The sequence below is a fragment of the Ptychodera flava genome, chromosome 3 (assembly GCF_041260155.1).
Source record: "Ptychodera flava strain L36383 chromosome 3, AS_Pfla_20210202, whole genome shotgun sequence".
Lineage (NCBI taxonomy): Eukaryota > Metazoa > Hemichordata > Enteropneusta > Ptychoderidae > Ptychodera > Ptychodera flava.
Window position 1 is genome coordinate 17,737,370 of NC_091930.1, and position 22,473 is coordinate 17,759,842.

Consider the following 22,473-nt stretch of genomic DNA (forward strand, 5'->3'; position numbering starts at 1 on the left):
CACTGGAGATCCGACAACATACCCATGCCCTATCGGCTATTACTGCCCCGTGGGTTCAGGAAGCCCAACACCATGCCCAACTGGAAAATATGGAAATCTGATAAAAGCTAAATCTCCTGATGATTGCGCCAACTGTCCAGAAGATACGTTCAACAACATGCTTGGACAGAGAGCTTGCAGACCGTGCGGCAGTTCAGCTTTTGCTGAACCAGGCAGTGCCCTATGTACGTGCAAGGGCAAAAATCGTGCCTTCCAAACGTCCAATGGTGCATGTGTGTGCGAGTCAGGCTACGTCTTCTTCAACGAAATGATGAACAGGTGACGGAAGGCAATGCCGCAAGCGACTGCCAACCCAAAGTGGATGAGAGATGTGACATCACCCAGGTTCGCCTGGCCAGCTCAAGACAGTGCGTTAACCCTTCAACGTATGACTGTACGCCAGCATGTGGTACTAATGGCGGAAGTTTGAACATAAATAATGGCAGGTAAGACTGATAAAATGAAATAAACAAGGGAAATCAAATTTCTGAGCTATAGTTTTGAGCTACTCATAGGTGGGTCATCAAAGGTGATATACCGAAATGTATATCATACTATCATGTGAGTAAGATTTTTTGATGCTACATTTTCACAGATGTGTGTTTATTGATAGCCATGTACGTATTGATGCTATTGACTTATGCCCGCTATTATTTACAAAAAATCTTATCCATGAAGGGGGATAGAGCTTCTTTGAACTTGCAACCCTTCTGCCTGCCAATCAATGATAATTTGCTACCCACATGGAATAACATTTGACCAGAAACAATTTTACCTTGAAATGCTGTTTCAGTTCAAATATTGAACTGGACAAATACAGTGTAGTTGGCTGTTTTTGTGCCAGATTTCTGCCTGGCGAAATTAAAATCCAGAGCCAAGGGTTATATATATATATATATATATATAATATTATATATATATATATATATAATATATATATATATATATATATATATATATATATATATATATATATATATATATATATATATATATATATATATATAATAGCAATCATAACGTGTAGCACATATGAACTGCTACATGGTATGCTAATGTTACTATCAATGGCTTTATCAAACTTGTAAGTTCTATATGAACCTTGAACTTGATTTTGGCTGTTGAATTATTCATCAGTGAGTGTCTAATTGAAATTTTACAGATGCCAGTGCACAGAGTACACGTCACCCAGTGAAATCTGTGATGCATCATGTCTGAGCGAAGCTCCCTACGTTGGAGGTACTCTGAATGAAAATGCCCAGTTGCAAGTTGTGACAGAGGATCCAGTGACTGGTGCAACCACCTCAGAGGTAAGGCTGTCATGTTTTTGTTTTATTAGACCCAAGGGACAAAGTCTGGGGGGACTTTAAAATTTGGTTGTGTCCGTGCATCTCTGCATGTGTCCATGGGTCCGTTCATGCAAATTTCTCAGAGATGCTCTGAGCGGTTTCTTTCAAACATGGTACAAGGATTCCATCCTCTGTCATACAGATGTAATGTGAGTTGTTTTGTGATGCAATCCAATATGACCATCATTGCTGTCAATCGTTTTAAAAATTCATTAACCTTGTGGGGACTATGTCATTGATAATGACTTGTTTCAAAGACAATGACATGACAATAATGATACAGTGACAAAAACAGTGAAAGCGTCATTAAAAGTTACAGTTATTTGTCCTGTTGACACTTTTATATCGTGAATGTCATTGGTGAAAACTCTTTGCAGAGTTCAAGTAGTGTAAGTTAATAGTATTAAAATTCTCAAAACATTTCTGTCGCTCGGATGTTACTGCTTTGATATGTCAACAGGATGTAGCAACATGACTTTTGACTTTTGGAAAGTTGACCGGTTTCGTTGCCTGTGACCAACTCCCAGAATGTGGTTATCTGCAGGTCTGTGTTTTGAAAAAAATTGCCATCTTTTAGCAAATAGCACGCCACAGCCCTGGCAAATAACTACTGTTCTCATTTTATGTTATAAATTTGTTTTTTATGTTTTTTATAAATAATTTTTCAGGTTGTCCCATACACAGTGGGTCCAAGTCAGCACACATCAGGTACAAAGTATACCCACATTGTCAGCTTCACGCCTACTGGAGTTCAAGGTCATATTGTGACAGATCCATCCCAGACTGCAATTTTGCAAAGTAAGTTTGTGTGTGTGTGTTGGGGGGGGAGAGAGAGAGAGAGAGAGAGAGAGAGAGAGAGAGAGAGAGAGAGAGCACAAAATTACCCAAAGATACCATGGTCTACTTCATATACTATATATTAGACTTTAGACTAATAGACAGAAAACATACAGATTACAATGAAACGTATGGGCAGATAGATCAATTTAACTGTGTTAAGTCCCCTTGTGAGACTTAGTTCAATAAGTGTCCTCCAAACTGGAAACACAAGCAATGTTTGATGACTTAAAATGCATGGAATCTGATTTAATGGGATTACAATATATGTTTAACCCTTTGAACCCGGGTCGGACAAAAATGTCTGCATGATGTCATAGGGTATCAGGGAGTCAGGGTGCAAAGGGTTTACTCAAAATTTACTCCTCACTAGCTAGAATAACGTATAGAATGACAGTATGTTACAAAAAGATGTTAAAAGAAAGAAGTACTTTTTGAAGAACCTGAAGTTTCATGCATAAATTGCTCTAGATAAGGTATCTTTGTACACACAATATACTAAATATACCAAAAGTGACAGTTACTCACGTAAATGTAATTTCTATAAAGCTTTCGTAGAAATCATTGATATTAATGGTATGTTTTCTCTTGCAGCTCCAATAGCGGCCAGTGCAGTGTTTGTTCCAGCAACTAGTAGTTCCAGACGTCGATTACTTCAGAGCACGGTCCTTCCAACCAATTCAAGTTTCTCTGATGTCAGTGTACCCTACGTATCCAATCCTGTGATCTGCCTTGAAATCGAAGACATGGTCGTGTTCAGGGTGTACGTCAACGAGGACGACAGAAGCCTGAGCAATTTCCCGATCTACGTCAAAGACCACCTGTACAACACCAATCCAACCTTTGACTACGGTGCCTTCTCCGAGCTGAAGTTCCTGGTTGAAGAGACAAACGTCACCCTGTGGAACTTTGCCCATGTCTTCACGGAAGCCGGAAAGTACGTCTTTGCAGACTCGCAGGAACCAGAGCGTGAGGTCATTATCTCGGTTGAGCCGGATGGATCTAGCTGCAGCAGTGGTGAGTCCAGGATACAGCCATCAGCTCCAATCAACCTGGTGGACTATGGTGTCGGAAAACAAGACGCTATTAATGAAGAACCAGATTGGGGACTTATTATTGGTAAGTGAACTCTCAAACCTTCAAGTGGCATTATCCTTTGGTAACATAATTTAAACATGTTATTTTGATAATAAGAGTTGTCTGTATTTTATCTAGCAAATATGAAGAGATTTTGTGAAATCCAAACAATAAATTTGTGTTTTTACCAGTAGAGGCTCATATTTAATGGCCCTCTGAATTGCTAGGCCCATGCATACCTTCAGAGTGAATCTGAACAAAACTTGGAGATGGTCTTGATATGTCAGATTCCACACTTTTGTGGCCAGAGATCAACCCTATGTTTCCAAATTGCAAAAGTCTATGTATATTGTGTCTAGTTATAGTTGTTAGAAGCCTGTAGCAGATAGTTGTGACATGCACCAAACAGGAATCTCTTAAAAGTATGTCGTGATTGCGTTTACATGGAGAAAACACAGCAGCTTGATAATCAAAGTTTTAATGGCAAGTATGATTGATTGTAGGTGCCTATAGCGAAATCATGAATGTTGAGAGAGGAGACCCAGTATCAATAGGAAATGTTAAATATATGTTCACAGTCTGACTTTTGGATGATTTATTACTTTACAGCAATTTTCTCACACTTAGATTTCTTAAACAAGTTTGTTTTGTTTGTCTTCATGAAAAGCCCTTTGTTCAGGTTAGGTATTTAAGTATGGGCGGCTAAATTTTTGCAATCAGCTAATTTGTGAAAAGGAAAACTTTGCGGTATTTTTAGCATCCATTTTGACACAAGTGTAAAACAATAGAAGCTGACTGGATAGTTTGATAATCCATTGTTTTTCTCAGTTTGTATGTTTTGTATGTTATGTGTATGTCTGTCTGTCTGTCTGTGTCTGTATGTATGTATGCATGCATATCTGATTGTCTCTCCATGTACCGTACATATAGATGTATAGAGGTATGTATAATTAAATTTATCATGCTCAAATATTCAAATTTACCTTTCCTGTTCTCTCTCAATTCAGGAATGCTTGCGTTCCTGGCGGCATGTTTAGTAATGGTGGTGGTCGCTGTGATTGTGTGGCGCCCTCGCAATGCTGGAATCTACCCACTCAAGATGTGGAAGCCTAAATACAGGAGTCTTGGAGCACCACCACAAGTTCCACCTTACCTGCAGTTCTGTGATTATGACAGGTTAGAATTTCTGTACATGCTTGCAGCATAAAACACGCAGCCAATGACAAAAATTTATTGGTGGCCTTCCAGCATCAGAATTATGCTGAGACAATTAGTCCTGTGATTGGGCAATGGAAAAAAAACTGTTCTTCAGACTTGTTTGCTGAAGCAACAGAGGCAGCAATTAAGATTTTTGATTTTTTAACAAACCAGCAAAATCTTACACGCGTACATAGTTACTGATGACTTGTCACTGATGTACGTATATATGTATGTATGTATGTATGTATGTATGTATGTATGTATGTATGTATGTATGTATGTATGTATGTATGTATGTATGTATGTATGTAGTAAAATACAAAATCAGTTGTCATGTGATGTAATTATTCTTTTTGACTGTTCATTAATAGGGAAGATGTAGTCCTAGGACCACGCGGTATTGCAGAAGGAGCCGAGTCAGGACTTGCTCTGAAGACTGGCTCCGCCAGAGAGCTTGAAGACTTCAACGTGCGTACATTCTACGACAAGCTTGAAGACCAGACCCTCTTCCTCTCCACCCAGTTAGCCAAGCACCAGGAAGAACTTAGAAACTTCTACGAGAGAATCAGCAAGCAGAATGAAGGGCTGAAGAACATGTTGAACAATCTGGACCTGTCCAAACTGGAACAAATTGAGAAGGAGAGACGAAGGAAGGCCTGGGGAGATGGCGAGCAGGCCAGTGACAGTGGAGCTGGTAACATCATCAGTGCTAACATCAGAGGAGGCAATTTATTCAAGCAGTTCATCGGTAAATAATCTGAACTTTAACTATCACAATGTCACACATGGCACTCTGTACTTGTCTCCCTTAAATTAAGTTTTTTAGATTTTCTATGGTGTGGTGTGATTGCCACTGCGTTTCATTTCAGCTTGTCATTATTGACGGGATGTCATCGTTTCAAAAGTATGGATTGGCACGGTTGAGGGAAAGCATTAGACCTGACAAGTTTGAAAATCCAAGAAACCAAAATGGTTTCCGCATAGCCTGAATTAAGCTGGAAAATAATTGTAGCCTGTAGATGTGTCCTGTGGCCAGCCATATTCAGCTTGCATATTTAGCCAAAGTTTCCCTAATTATAGCTGTTTATTAAAACATGCACATCAAACAGTTAATACTGTATTCGCTAATCATCATCTGCAGAGTAGGTACATTTTAATTTTACATTGCATGACCTTTTAACCTTGACCCTCTTATGACCTATAACATACAGAAATGTTCATCCCAGCAGGGTCCAAAGGGTGAGGTTCCTTTGATTTTGCCAATAAATGCTGGTCCCATTTTTGAATCACAGCAAATTATTTCAGGGGGTTTCTATTCTGACATCAAATCTATTTTTTAACCAAGTCTCTCTCCTACATTGTCTTTCACAGGAGCCAGTGCCCGAGACCAGGAGTTAATGCAGGCCTTACAGCTGCTTCTGGAGAGAATAAACACTGGTAAGATACCTATCACCTCTGAGATCCTGAGACAAGCTGGCCTGGGTTCCACCACATTCAACATCCACGGCAAAGTTGTCACCACACACTCTGGTCTCAGTGACCTGCCAAAGAAACAGGCAGCTGAGAGAATGCAGCTGGAGAAGGATCTGCAAGAAGACGAAGACAAAGAAATTGATAAATTGTTACAAGAACATGTAAGAAATTGATAAATTGTTACAAGAACATGTAAGAAATTGATAAATTGATACAAGAGCATGTCAAAAATTGGTAAATTGTTACAAGAGCATTGTAAGAAATTGATAAATTGTTACAAGAACATGTAAGAAATTGATAAATTGATACAAGAGCATGTCAAAAATTGATAATGTTTTTAGGAGCATAAAAGGAATTGATAACTTTGTTACAAGAGCATGTAAAGAATTGATAAATTGTTACAAGAACATGTGAGAAATTCATAAATTGTTACAAGAATATGTAAGATTTTCCACTTATTCTCTTCATGTATTACATTGATAAAATTGGAGCGTGAAATTCACTCCTGGAAAGTACTTGAAAATGGATTCTACTTACCTATGTCATATGATTGTTGCAAATAAATTTTTGCACAAGTACTACGCAAGTTCTTGAAAATTACTATCAAAATACTTGAAAAAAGTGTCAAATATACATATATAACCTACAATACAGTTCAAAATTTCTGAACTGTAAATTTTGAGGTACTTCGATTGTATGATATGATTTGTCTTTCTGGCTATTAGCACATGTTTCCCATAATTTGTCAACTTAGATTTTCAGCATAACACATGAACTAAAGTTGTTTTGTTGTTCTCCACAAACAGGAAAACAAACGCCAAGAGGCACTGCAGAGGATGTCATCCAAGCTAGCAGCTCAGCTGGACGATGATTTGTCACAAGCCGACATTGACAGAATCATGGCCGAACACGAGAAGGAATTGGCCGCAGTACTGGGAAGACTGGACAGCCAGAAACAGAGGCAGTTACAAGAATTACGTGATCGCTTGGCACAGCGTAGAAAACAACGGGAGAAGTCACTGCATGACAAACATGTCAAAGAGGTTTGTAAACCAATTTTTTAATGTCTTTTCATTTCGTATCTATTCTCATGGACTTTCTTTTTGTTTGAAAAGCAATTTACATAATGATTAACTATATTTGCCCGGTTGCATGGTATTTGTTTGACTTGAAAAAATTCTGAGGTTTTGCAATGGATATTCTATGTGGCCATCTGTTGGTCAGAGTACTGATAATGTATGTGACATACCAGTAAGCTTGTCAGAGAGTTGGCCATGGTCACTATGGTATAAATTTATTGACATTGCAATTGAAAAAATATAATGTAATAATGTAAGTTTCATATTTATGTTGCTTATTGGATCATGTTTGATACATCAGACTTAAATTTACCACAGTGATAGTCATATTTCGTGCTTTGCTTCCTCTGTAAAGGCACAAGAAGCAGGAATACCGACTCCGGAAGAGAGCAAAGTAGACCCGGACAACCTGCTGAAAATGCATCAGTACACACTGGACACATTGCATGCCGAAGAATCATCGGCCGTCACCAGATCCAAGATGCAGCAAACGTCTGAATTGGCCACAGAGCAACAACACAAACTCAATGATAACTTCACTGAGGCTCTCGTAAGTATGGGATGCATTACGAGTATTGCTTTTTTTAGAAAAGTGGAAAATTTGGTTTTGCGAAAACAAGAACTGAACACACCATTCGCAAGTTGTAATTTTCACCAAGACTCTAATTTGACAAATGACATGGCCTATTATGATTATTTTTATCATTATCACTGTTAATACTGGTTCGGTATTTTTCAAAACTTCCGTTTTGGCAAGGCATCGTTTGTCAAATTATAGACCTTATTTTTGTCTCAAAATTCTACAAAAGTCGTTCAATTTTGAATTCGGCCACATGTCAGGTGCACAAGCTGAGATCAAATCATAAACAATGTTTGTGTCCATCTGACCAAATCAGGAAAGTTTGGAAAAGACCGGAGTGATCAGCACTGAGGCCCTGGATGAACTGACCAGCGAAGAGAGGCAATTCCAGAAGGCCAACTTTGACCGGCTGGAGAAACGGAGAGCCATGCAGATGAAGACGCTGAAGGACAGAATGGCCAAGAAGAAGAGAAAACAGCTCAGAGACTTGAAGAACAAACAAGATGCAGAACTTGAGAAGGTGAATTTCTAATGTCCAGTTTCTCTTGTATTGAAGTATGATATTGAAGGAGTCTAATGTGCTATTCAGATTGGTTGATATTACATGCTGACCATGATAAATACTATGTGGTAGCCTCGTCCCAGGCCCCATTATTTGTTGACTCAATCCTAGCCTCATCCCAGGCCCCATTATTTGTGGATTTTAAACTACCAAAATTTTGTTCACCAATTTGTTTAAATTCACTTGTACTGCTTACAGTTTGGTCCACAAGATGACACCAAGGCCATCGCAGAGTGCCACCAGCAAGAAACGGAAGCCCTGGAGGCAGAACTGGACACCGAGGAAATACAACATGAGAAGGACATCAACGCAAACATCGACGAAGAAAAAACAAAAGAAGTGCACGATGGACACAAACGTACCTTGCAGAGGGTAAGAATCGTCTCTCAAATGTGGCAGTATATGTCCAGTATATTGGTGCATAGTAATTTTTGAATGCTGGGTTTGTAAGGAATAGTGAATTTATATCCTGCAGTGAGTGTGTTTCTAATATTGTCACAAATTTAAGGTATACACACCTCGAAAGTGAAAGACTAAAACCTTTTCTCAGATGTTCCTTAAAGAATCTTCCGACCATTCTCTTTCAAAATCAATAATAAAAATCGGGGGTCACGGTGCAAATTTTGGTACTACAGAAATAAATAACCCAAGATTTACTGATATTTAAAATTCAAAATGACCGCCATCCCTGTGTTAACTCTATGGAGAAAAATGAAATTTTCAAGTTTCGAAAAACTATGCAGGTGAAGTTTTCTTAAACCAACAGCTTTCAAATGAACCCCCACAAGTGATAGTTCAGAAAAAAATTGTGAAAGTTTGACAGTCCGAATATCTGTCCCCGAGGCGCGTTCTACCTGAATACATGTATGTGTTTGTGTACTGTCAAAAGTCTGGTCTCAAAACTGGTACCGCCATATTGGTGTACAATGGTCACACTTGCTTTGAAATTTCAGTTTCATCACTTGTGTAGGATGCTTACATTAGTTCAAAAACATCAATTTTCTTACATTCTGATCTCTAGCTCTCAAGCCAGTTTGGTGTGGATGCAGTACTACAGCAACAATTGTTGGACCAGTACAGGAGAGACGCCGAAAACCTCGACTTTGAACTGTCGTCGCAGAAGGAGAAACAGGAGGCGGAGCTGAAAGCCAAACTGGCGGCACGCAGGATGCGCAAAATGAAAGAGGCGTCCAAAAAGGCTGAGGAAGAGGCTCTGAAACGATTGAATGAAGATGAAGAACTCCAGACTTCAAAATTAGAAGCACCTGATTTGACCTCAGGGTTAAAATCAGATATCAACATGGCTGATCTTTCCATGGAAGAACAGGTCAGTGTCCAGGAGTTTAACCTTGTATCGTTTTGTCAACACAGCCTTTACATGTAATGCTCAATGTTATTGTTACAAACTGAATTTCATTTTGGACTAGACTTCTGATCACTTGTCGACAGTAACATCATAAATTATTTACTGTTTATTATGATGTGACAGTCAAACTGACTGAACTGTTATTCTGGATTAGACTTCACTTGTCGGCAGTAACATTGCAAAGTTTGTAGACTTCATTATGCAGCGACAGTCAAACTGAATGTTATTCTGGATTAGGCTTCACTTGTCAAGTGGCATTGCAAATTCTGCACACTTCCTTATACTCTAACAGTTAAGATTTTATGTACTGTATTTAAACATACAATAGGAGGGAAAAATGACAAATATGTCTCCTACGGTACCAAAAAAAATGATATCAAAAATTAAAGCTTATTGTCTGCATACATTTAACTCTGTTTTAAAACTAAAAAAAAACTTTAAAATTCACTCACCGTCTGCGTGCCATTTCAACAGGCCGTCATCAGAGACCACGAGCGTGTACAGACAGAAATGCAGACCCGTCACGCTGAAGAGAATGAAGACTTACTGAACAAAATGGAGAGAGAGACGTCCAGCAAGGAGACCAATGAGGCAAAGAAAGCACAGAGTGAAAGAGAGAAACTCATTAGAGAAAAGAAAAACAAACAAGCGGCAGAACTGGCCGCAAGGAAGGACCTGTCAGAAGACGAAGTTGCTAGGGTAGGTGTTCCTGATGTTCAACCTGTTCACCACTATGGTTTGGTCCAAACCCATTGTTATCAATGGTGAGTGTGGACCTTTTTATATGAAATGGGGGTTAGAGGGGCGGGGGTAAACAGGTTAATGGTATAATGAGTTATTCTTCCTAAAGTATCTGTGCTTGTCAATCTTGTTTTTGTTTTCTCTGTGCTTTGATGGGGTTCAAGGTATGGCATTCATTTTTGACGGCGGAAGCATCCGCTTTTTTATAGAAGTTACTTCCGCTGTCTGTGCATTCTGCCTAGTATCAAAATACCCAGTATTCAATTGGCAAACTTACATGTAGCTTCTGTAGAGACACACACACAACATACACAGTTCTCATGTTCAATTTTCTGTGACAGTAAGTGAATGAATATATTCAGGGTGAAATTTTCGGCCATAAATGTACGTTCAAACACTCACGCACACACACACACACACACATACACACACATCAGACATTAAGAAATGCTTGAATAAGTCAGAGCATGATAAATATTTATGTGAAAGTGTCAGAAGAGAGACACGAACACTGACAAAGCTTATCATTGTCAAGTACAGATTCTATTGATTTTGATGAAAACACTTTCAGTTTCTGAAGAAATGCATGTTTACAACTTGAAGAGGTGAAATATCCAGGTTGTTGCATGAACTTATCCATGTTTTTAAATTTCTGTTGCTAAGATGACACTAATCAGTTTCATGTTCCCCTGTTCTTTTACCCTCAGTTGCTAGAAGCACATGCCAGAGAACTTGAAGAGCTGGAAGACCGACTCGACAACGAGCGGTCTCGACAGCAGCTCGCTGTGAGAGACCGACTGCTCCAGCGCAAGAAGAGACTGCTGAGCGAGCAGAAACGCAAACAGGAAGTTGAGATGGCGCAGGAGTTGCTGGCACAGAAGAAGGAACTGGCAGAGGTCAGGTCAAAGAGAGTCAAGGAGGAGGAGCGTAAAGCCATCACGGAAGGCATACAGGAACACGGAGTTGAAAACACAGAGAGAGTTGTACAAGCTGTAAGTTCATTTACTTGTTTGTCTTAGAGTCGCAACTACTGATAATTTCATGAAAATGAATTAACCCCAGGAACCCGGCTTGGAAAAAAAATATCTGTATATAGGTCACCAGGGGTCAGGCGCAAAGGGTTTAAAACCCTTATTTTCATATGTAATTGATATTTTCACATGTAATGTAATTGATAAGTTCAGCAAGGGTGAGCAAATCCTCTGGCCGGACGTCACTGGCTAGCAGTTTTTGTGTCGAGGCTAGCACTTGTTTGCATCTACGAGCCAGTCAGATTAGTGAATTTGGGAAAAATCTATGAAGAGAACTCCTGCACCATGTAAATGCTAGATAATCTGCAGCATGTTAGTGAAATATTTCCAACATACAACACTTTCTGATGATGGCTATTATAATAATGTGTTTGACAGTAGAACTTGAAAATAATTTACAACAGAGATGACTCTGAAGCTAGTCAATGCTGATGGCGGGCTGGTACTTTTTTTGGCGCTACTAGCGTGGGGGCTTGTAGATCTGAAAAGGATTTGCTCACTCCTGAGTTGAGCTTTAGTAAGACAAGTATCATAAGTATAAAAAGCGAATTTTTATCTTTCTTGAAACACAGGTTCTTGAAAAGAGACAAGCACAGGAGATGAAGGACCTAGATGCTCAGTTTGCCGCCGAACGCCGGGTCGCCATCGAAGCCAAACTGGCGAAACTCCTCGACAAGTACGACGCCAAGCGCAACAACCTCCTGCAGCAGCACGAGGACGAGATGAACGAACTTCTCCAGCAGAACCTGACCAACGAACAACTGCAACAGAAGAAAGCCGAACTGCTGAATAAACAGCAATTGGAACTGGCCGAGTTGGAGAAGAATTTGGCGGAAGAGAAACGCGAGACGGAAGAGGCAGCATTGCAGGACTGGGAACTGAGATACGCCAGGGCCAAACTGGAATTAAAGGAAAAACACTATGAAGTAAGCTGCTTTGTCTAGTTACATCACAGAGGCTAGAAAAGGATCACAATGAGACATAAAAGAAAACCCGTTTTGGTCAAATATTGATATTTTTACATTTTTTCTTGTTTTATTGTGACCAACATTAATTATTTCTTGTTTTTACTGTGCCCTCAACGAGCCCACATTGATACATATGCTTGCCATATATGATGACATTTTCAATTTTGTAGTGCGATGACTTACTTATATGTACATGTATTTCACTGAGAAACAAGTGTCATTCGTGTGCTTACAAAGGCAGACAATTGCTGAGCTGTATCACTGGAAACGCCAATGACCAGTGATTAAACCTGTATGTATTTTCTCACATTATAAGACTGACACATCAATGGATTACGCATGAGCCGTGTCTTTTACAGTTGGTGAATCCTGGCCCTCTTGATCATCATAAAATTTGTATAAGGGCAAAAAACAAATACATCACAAAATGTGTTTCGTGGTTTCTTCCAAGGAATATGCCGATGCCTTGAAGGAGTTCTTGGCTGACAAGAGCAACAGAAGCGCAGAGAACGCACTGGAAGCAGCTCAGGCCTTGGAAGACGTGAAACAGAGACTTGAGAGAGAACGACAAGAGCAGGAAGAAAGAATCAAGAAAGAATCTGAAGGTAGGCTGCGAGGAATTGGTGTTTTCAATCATTTGTCACATTCACTCAGAAACACTGACATCATAATAATGAAAAAGAATATTTATGATGTGCACAACCTCAATATAGCACATCCAAGCTAAAGACAAAACTGGACGTCTCCCTAAAGAAATGTGTTGTGAGAGCATGGGGATGACAGTTGTGAATTCAGATGGCATAGGTTAATTGGCAGATTAATTCCAAGTTCAGTCCTGAATTAGAAACAGGCATTTCACCAAAGGATTCTGAGGCAGTTGACACATGGTATTCTAAAGATACACACCCAGGCCTGACCAGACACTCATGAGTTCAAATTCATCACAAATAGGAACCTAGACTGCCTTTGCTCCCAAATTCTTCACTTCCAGATTATAACATCATCTTGACCATGGTATGGAAAGATAGGTACTCTATATGGATAACAGTGTTTGTGACGTTCCATGATATGACTTTGCAGAATATAGACACTTGGTATTAAGGTTCCAAGACAAGAAATTGACCATTTTAAACTAACAATTCTCTAGTGTTTAATAAGCTCAGAACCCCCGTAAATTGTATATTTTCGGAAAGCCTAGATATAGGGGAACATTTTGGTTACCATAGTGTCACCATTGTTTACATAACTATCACGTGACAGGTAATTTGCATAACCTTTCAAAAATCGGTTTTCCCTATGTTTTGTTTCAATGCTTTGAGATATGTGGCTGAAATTCATGTGAGTGCAAGCTATCCTACAGATCTTCAAAGTGTGTCACAGAATTTTTTTAAACCTTCTTAAACAGTTTTATGCCAGAAAAACTTCCAGAGCAGTGAATTTTACCATAGTTGATTTCTTTAAAATTGTGCTGCAAAAAAACTAAGCAAGATATAAAAAATCTGAGACACACTTTGAAAGAGCATTGTGACAGCTTGCAGTCCAGCATAGGGAAAACCGACTTTTGAAAGGTTATGCAAATTATCTTGTCACGTGATAGTTATGTAAATAATGGTGACACTGTGGTTACCAAATGTTCCCATATATGTAGGCTTTTAGAAAATGTATACTTTATGGGGGTTCTGAGTTTATTAACCGTTAGAGAATTGTTAGATTAAAAAGGTCACATTTCTTGTCTTGGAACCTTAACATGAATATTTTTGACATCTCTGATATGACTACAGAATTTAGATAGTCAATATTGAGAAGAATTTTAGTGATGTTTTACTTTGTGACTGCCTATATAAACCAAAGGAGGAAAAAACCTGTATAAAATGACAGTAACCCACTGTAAAGTACTTGCTTACTACCACTACCACCAACATCTGTGATGATGTCTGTCTTTGCCCACACACAGACTTTATGAAAGCAGAAAAGGCCAAGATGGAGAGTGAGGTGAAGTCCTACGAACAGCAGCTAGATGAGGAAGCTAAACGAGAGAAAGAGCGGACAGAGAAGTCCATTGCAGCATTGAACAAACGCAAAGAGGAACTGCTCAAAGAGAAACAACAAAAGATAAAGGTAAGTATTTTAGAAAGTGTAAAAGAAAAGAAAGCATTGCACTTTGCTTACTACACAGAGACCTGCATTAAAGGCATTTTGTCAGTATATTACGGTAAGTAACCAATCATTGACTTTCACTTGGATGGCCATGCAAAATATGTGCTGCCAAACTGAAATTGTTTACCAAATATGGATATGTATGTAAATAAGCATATATCCATATATGGATATTTATCAATGTATGGATATATTCAAATTCGCATAGGCATACATTAGATATCTTTCATGGTTATCAGGAAGTTATATGATTTAGTGCTGTCCCATTGCAGGACTGATGATTCCCTTTGAGTGTTTGACAGGCAGGGCATGGCCAGCCAAATTTTGGGAATCCCACAGAAGAAAACCCTTACTGAAAGCACTGCTCAACACATTATGGCACATTTTTTGTCCTGACAGGAGCAAATGGATCTGTTGAAATCCCAAGGTGCCAGCAAAGAGGATCAGGATAGAATTCTAGAAGAACACCAGAAAGAGGTGGCCAGACTAACAAACAAAATGGATGCTGACAGATTGAGAATGCAGAGCGGCTTGCAGGTTTGTTGATAATAATGATGTATTCAGTAGAGAAATGTTGGAAATTCAACCCTTTTTTTGAACTATGGTATGGCCCAAGCTCATTGTTATCAATGGTGAATTTAGACCTTTGTACAGGGAATCAGGGGTGAATAGGTCAAACATTGTCGGTTAGGTTGGTGTATCCTCTCTATGGATGATCAACCTTTCTAACAGATTTGAAAACAGCCCACTTTTGTAAAAACAAATGCCATTTTGACTGGCACAATTTTTAATAAGTATAGACATCTCAATATACCGATATAAGAATCTATCAACAAAAATTTATAAATGTTTCTCTCACAACTCAAAATGTGTGAAATATTGGAGTTATAACAAAACAATGTATCTGTCTTGTAATGGATTGCCAAATAATCTCCTGACTTACTGATTGTGTCTTAGGAGCGGCTTCGCAAGAGGAGAGAGGAGAAGTTGAAAGCCAAACAGAAGAAGGTCAAGGAGGACATGTCAGAAAGCGTACAAGTCCAGAAAGAAAAGCAACGCGAAGAAGAAGGAAGACTCAAAGCTGAAGAGGTACAATATCTACAAATTCAATCTGATATTTTTTCAGTACTTTTCCGTGCTACTTCTCGTTGGGGTTCATTTTAAAGCTCTTGGCTGTAAGAACACTTTTTAGGGTCTTGGTTTTTTGAAAATTGAAAATTTTATTTTTATTCATAGAGTTGACACAGGGATAGTGACCGTTTTGAATTTAAAATATTGGTAAATGTTAGAGAATTTATACCTCTTGTTCCAAACTGTGCATGGTGACCCCAATTTTATTCCTGATTTGGTTAGTGAATAGCTGAAAGACTCATTGAGGAAAGTGTGAGCAAAAGTTTTTCACTTTTGAGGCAAATACTATGTTAAGTGTTACACGGTATGTGCAGTGACTTTATGAATAACATATAACCATCACACCATCCCAGTGGAAGATAATGAGTGTCAGGATTTTATAGTCTTAAGAGCATGCCACCATGGTTTATTTATTTATTTATTTATTTATTTATTTATTTATTTATTCATTTATTTATTTATTTACTGGGAAAGCCTACGGGATCTAGTCCCATTTACAGGTTCCAAATATAAACTCAAATCCGATAATATGCAATTTGCACTGCAAGATATATTACACTCCTGACAATCCAGATGACTTAAATTCTTCAGTAAAATTCACAAATCTTTTCAAAGTAAGTGTACTACCCATACAAAACCTTGATATTGAATTGTCTCTTCATTTTCTCTCAGATTCAAAGGTTGAAAGCTGTGGTTGATCTTGACTACATGGGTGCGGATGAAACTGTCCAACCAAGGTCCCAGGTTGCCAGGGAAGGAGAGAGCCAGATGGTGACGTCAATGGGACAGGACATGCCAACCAGTTACAGCATGGCGGCTCCACTCAGTGACACCGAGTTGACTGCACTGCTCATGGCATCACCCTTGTACAAGAAGATGGAGGAAATACGAGAGCTAATAACAAAGGGAGTACACGCACCACAGGCTGTTGGACAAGGTACTTATACAAACTTTCATGCCCCAATTTACCCTTTTCATAAGTCTATTGTGCCCTCCTGTGGCCACTTTGAATTTGAAGTCAAAGCGAGGCCACTGGGAAAACCCTCCAGCCGCTGCCCAGGTTTTTCCCCAGTGACCTCGCTTTGACTTCAAATTCACAGTGGCCACAGGAGGGCGCTAGACTTATGAAAAGGGTCTATTTCCCCTCCGAAAATTTTATGAGAATGATTCAGTAGCTTATCACGTTAAGTATTGAACTTCAACTGTACTCTTAGATGCTGAAATGTATTATATATTTGCAACACAAGCAATATTTCATTTGACTGTTGTCAAGTTCATGTCATGATTTTGATTTAAAACCCATTTTGTCTCCACATAAACTGTCCCTGTGTACAAATTTTGATGGAAGCACGTAAAATACTACAATATACCCATGATAATGAGGTTATCTTAGGGGGCCTTTTCCTGGCATTGTGAAGTAACTAAGCCCCACTAACGTTATAATGATATGTAAAACTCATTTGATGGAGAAATAGTTTTCTCTGATCTTTCCCTGAGTCCGGTTGATTGTATGTGTAGTTTTTGATGAACTTTGCAGATGTAGCAACCAAGAAACAAAATTGACATTCAACAAAACTTTCAGCTCTTGCAATATAGGATCCAATGGATGAATTCTAAATCTCCTGAAAGACAGATATCAGATTTCCGGGTGCAATAATGTATCGTCTTCATCATGTAGTTTCCTGTCATTTTCACACGTCTTCACAGGTGAATATTTCATGGATGACCTTGACTCCAAGTGGAGCAGTGACGACAAATTGGTCCCCATCGATCTGAACAAGCTGAGCGCCCGTAATCTGGTGGTGTACAAATTCGGTTGTTTCGTCGTGGAACTGATCGCAACTCACTGTCATCACCTACCCGTGACTCTCCTCTTGGCCGACAAGATCAAACCGAAACGATGAACTGGTTGGTAACGCGTACCGCCACTCGTACCACTACGACCATAACAACCGTATCTTGTACATGAGGCTGGCAAGATTGGACTACGTCGGACAGTTTCTGCTTGTCCTGGTCCATGCTTTGGCTCACATCAAATCAGGTAGGTGGTCAGTCAAACTAAGTCTTTTAATGACAGCAGCAATTACATCCACCCAAAATATCGAATTCTGTCGTTGATGTTGTGGCATCAAGCTCATAGATGTATTATCTGTGTCATTCAACTCTATGTTTACTTGCTTGAAAATTGCTGTGTGGAATAGCTTGGTAATTTCTGTGTACAAGTGGCAGGTTGGTGACAGTGTATTTCTATATGCTCGTGAAAAGTTTGTCTTTCTGCTATGTGCATGAATTCTTGAGAATACACAAATGAAGTTGCTTACACATTCAAATAATTCCGTCAGATTTTTTTCCCATGAGTAGTAGAGTAACTCGCGATTTTGACATTATTCTTTTCACATCAATTGGTTTTTAAGTTTGCAGTTAACTCAAACTTCACTCCAGGTCTTGCAAAATTAAGCAAAAGAGCAATGTCATTCACATTTTCTTAGTAGCAAATATGAGCTATATAAAGTCCCAAGAGATCTGTGACATATTCAGACCCTGTCAAGAGGAATCATGCTTTAAGGTAGAACGTGCCTCGGGGACAGATAGTCGGACTCTCGAATTTCTACAATTCTTTTCTGATCTACCACGTGTTGGGGCTCATGTTAAAGCTCTTGGAGAAAAACAAAACTTTAACCGGCTTAGTTTTTCAAAAATCAAAAATTTTATTTTTCTCCCATAGAGTTAACACAGGAATGGCAGCCATTTTGATTTTCAAATATCGCAAAATGTTGGGTAATTTGTTTCGCTAGTTCCAAACTTTGCAGGGTGACCCCCAAATTTTATTATTGATTTGGTAAGAGAATGGTTGAAAGTTTCATTAAGAAAGTTTGAGCAAAAAATTAAGGCTTTCACCTTTTGAGGCGCATACTACCTTAACTTGTGATGAGTTGACATTTCACAAACACATGAATTTCACAGTAACCATGATGTACATTTTTTGTGTAGGTGACATGCGTGATGATGCCCAACCCGAGTACAACCGAGAATTCCACAAGGCTTTGTCTGTTGTGTGCCAAGATCTCTTCTTCGCCCGTTATCGTCGTTCATCAGCCCTGGCCTCCTACAAGGGCAAGTCAAGCAAAGACCAGAACGCCGAGGAGCAGAGTTCACGAAGCATGCTTGAAATGCTTTTCGGTGAGTCACACTTGGACGCTGATCAACGCAACGTGGTCGACGACATACTGGATGTCAAGTTGCTGCGTGGTAACGACAAAGATGGAGTCCACTTTGATAAGAACGTAATGGATGAAAGGTAAATTAGGACAATCGGAAGCTGCCCCTTGTTGCATTTTCACAGACAAGCACCCTCTATTCATGCAACATTTCTCAGCATCCTGCGATAAACAAAGAATCTAGATATGTTTTTTGCATCAATGATGTAGTGACACATATCAAAAAATTTTCTTGCACCGCAGATACCACCCTTTCCCGCCAAAAGCACTGTATGAAGAGCAATTAAAGCGTTGATTGCGATTTCGGGTTTGTTACTAAATATAGCTGCATGCGCGTGACTTTTGGACAAATGTGCTGAAATTTGGACAAATTTTGTCATTGTATGCGCGGCTGTTGTTGCAGCTTGTAGTCTCAGTCATCAATTCATACGAATAAGTGTGACACTAAATAGCCTTTCTAACACTCGCAGGTTTTATTTTCGTCGTTTATGCGGAAAATGCGGACAAATGATTATTTAGGCATATTAATGAGAGAGAACAGTGACGTCATTTGCGATCAGCGCAATTAAATTGTTCCTTGTTACCCCTGAATATTGATAGTTATTCTGTTGGTAAATTTTCTAGTCCAGCTGTGTCACATGTTCTGAGACCAACTTGATATCAAGGATTTCATCTGACATAGACATACATAAACTCCTCTCTTGTGTCAATACAGGCTGACCAAGTTCAGCAAGTTCACAGTCAAGTCGGAGCTTCAAGACTTCCTGGGCAAGAGTGAGGACAAGGTTGACCTGGCACGGCAGCACGGCATGTCTGATGAGATCGACGGCCGCCTTCAGCAACTGACCGGTACCAAACCACCAAAGAGGGTCCTGGCCAAACAACCCAGCAAGAATCCACTGTTGGCCAAATTGCCCGGAGAGCTCAGCGGGACAGCGTTGTGGCACAGGGTCACCACAGAGGCCGATGATAAGACGCCCAAACCGACTGCAAGTGAAACCCAGAAACAGGTCAGTTTCTCAGAGATCTGAAGAGAATTGTTCAGAGCAAACCATCGTGTATGGCTATGTCATGGGTGGTAGAAATACTTTAAATCATAGGTTGATACAGTCACAACTTGCTGCACCTGAGATTTATAAAATACATGGTCAAGTTTAACCCTTACAACCCCCGTTTCCCTCTTTAGAGGTCCAACTTTACCATAGAAAACAATGGGATTGGTTCAAACCACTGTGTGTAAGGGTGAATTGCATTGATGTGTAGAGTCGATTGTGTGAAAAAGTATATACACTTGAGAGGAGACAACGCAGTCACTTTTACATAATTACGCCAATGAAGACCAGAAATTGCTAGGATGTTGCGTTATTTTCATATCATAATTTTTCCTTCATCATGCAGGCATACATAGCTGAGTTGGAAGACACACTGGATCAGCTATCATCTGACTTCTCCAAGATCAGTCAGGAGTTGGTAACAGCCAAAGATGATGCTGCAGAACTCCGTGATCAGCTTGCCACCCAGTCACAAAGCTTGGAATCTGACAATCTGACGGCAGACTCTAGGATTCAAAAGGTAGATAACAGATACACAACAATTCATGTCCTAATCTTACGCTGAAGGCAGTATACTTTTTGAATGCTGTGTACCATATATGACATAGACATGAATATTTGTGTCATTTACGACTCTTGGGAAAAAAGTACAGTCGCAGGGGCCTTTCAACACAGCGTCATCTGACATCAAATTCCAGGAACAGTACAGGTACTTGGTTAGAAAGCTAGTCCTGCCAAGCACAGCAATTACAGAGAGGCCATTTTGTATAACAGTTTATTCACAGTAAAAATCACTACATAATGCACTGTACGGTGCATGTAGTCTGTGTACCAGTGTGCCCTTTGCATCAATATTACACGCCATTGATGTCAGGGTGTTTTCTTTGACCCAAGAAAATTTGACACACTACTTAGGGTTGACAAAAACATTGGAAGAAAATCCCAAAATGATACAAAGAATGCGAAAATCTTAAGAAGGTTAACAGGCACTCTGATGTATACTGTACAAGTTTGACAGGCCGTAACTGTGACACAAGTTGCGGTATACATGTAGTAATACACCTGGTGATCAGGTTTCCTAGACACTTTCTTTGGATAGATGAGCAGAGCAGATTTCATCGGACATTTTCATGTGGTGCGAAAAAAATTATTTCATTTTAATTATTGCTCCCTCATTTCCTCAAAACTGCATCGGAGCCACTAGGCAGGGTGAGACAAACGGGTTATTGGAAAATGAACAAAACAAAACATGCCATCAAAGACTTGAGTTTGGTGTTGATCTGATGACTGACTGCCCATGAATATTTGTAAAAAGGCAGTTTCTTGACAAAGTTTATCTCTCTGTTTTTTTTGTGTAAAAAGTGATGAACATATCAAGACAGTGATGAAGAGCAGTAGTTATTTCATCAGATACATTGAATGATTCACATGTGTCTTCCCTTTGCATATAAAATGCCATACTTGCTTACGATACCTATTCAATCTCTGTTTTGTAAATTGCAGACGTCGCTGATCAAGGACACAACTCAAAAACTGAGCACAGTTCAGGAACGCTTCACAGACCTGACCGTGAAGAAAACGGCAATCGTCAAAAACATGAACTCGGTCAAGGCTAAACTTGAGAAGGCCAAGAAAAACTAGAGAGTGCAGGCCATTGAGAATGTGAGAAATTTCAATAATCATGGATGTGTTTAACTTTTTTGTGAACAAAAACAATCCTTTTGTGTGAGTATAAGTCCATGCAATGATATCGATTTTGAAGCGACACTCAGACGTATCATTTACAGCCAACATTCAATATTTTGTAAACTTCTTTTTTAACCTGAAAACTTTATGCAATTATTGTAGTTATAGTTCTTAACAATGATAAGTAATCAATAAGGAGTATATAAAGTGGTGATTTTGTAGTTAATAATGCGCTGTAATAGATATTTTTAATTCATTTATTTTCATAATGAAAAGTTGTTCTTTCTGTAACAAAAGAGAGCTGCTTTTTCCCCGTGATTTATCGAATTTATATTTCAATGATTTTTGTTTACTGATAACTCCTTGATTTCCAGTCTGCTGTACTATCCTATTAAGACTACTTAATAAGGGATTTGACAGTTTCAGTTAGTGAAATTCTCTGAGATTTTCCACAGATTTGCTGCTTGTATAGGTGCACCCAAAGAACACTGGGTCACAACCTTCACATGGTAGTAATCACTGTGTGCCGGAGAGTGCCATTGACGATGAATTAATACAAACATTCTCCCCTAAGATAGTGTTGCATTGTACTACAGCGTCCTTTGGTATGTTGAGAACTGAATATTGGATGGTACAAGCTGACAGTTTATCACACAGGGTAGCAAGATATATTCAGAAAAATGTGAACCATTAAATTTGTAGACTAACCTGTTAAAACCCTTTCATCCCCAGTTCCCTGTATACAGGTCCAACTTTACCATAGAAAACAATGGATTTGGGACAAACCATGGTGGTGAAAGGGTTAATTTCACTCCCCGTTCAGAGTACTTTTTATGATCGAAAAATATATCTCAGTACTCGGCGATTTTTGTACTTCATTTATGCTTGACAATAAATAGTGATAATTACTGTAGAATATTCCCGTAA

The 22,473-nt window shown here is 39.2% G+C and overlaps 1 protein-coding gene and 1 long non-coding RNA gene across 2 annotated transcripts in view; one reads left to right on the forward strand and one right to left on the reverse strand.

Annotated features, from left to right (window-relative positions):
• Positions 1-22,473, reverse strand: part of LOC139129666 (uncharacterized) — a 396,232-nt gene that overhangs the window by 350,051 nt on the left and 23,708 nt on the right. The gene's annotated exons all lie outside the window — the stretch shown is intronic.
• On the forward strand, positions 223-18,733 carry LOC139129658 (trichohyalin-like). Its single transcript, XM_070695331.1, has 22 exons — positions 223-485; positions 1,202-1,349; positions 2,057-2,186; positions 2,820-3,344; positions 4,310-4,478; positions 4,874-5,250; positions 5,874-6,136; positions 6,782-7,018; positions 7,410-7,604; positions 7,951-8,154; positions 8,395-8,568; positions 9,218-9,523; positions 10,037-10,261; positions 11,011-11,295; positions 11,907-12,260; positions 12,754-12,907; positions 14,257-14,420; positions 14,859-14,996; positions 15,417-15,548; positions 16,263-16,527; positions 17,298-17,631; positions 18,582-18,733. Exons 1-21 carry the CDS (start codon positions 223-225, stop codon positions 17,492-17,494), a joined length of 4,905 nt encoding a protein of 1,634 aa, XP_070551432.1. The 3' UTR covers positions 17,495-17,631; positions 18,582-18,733.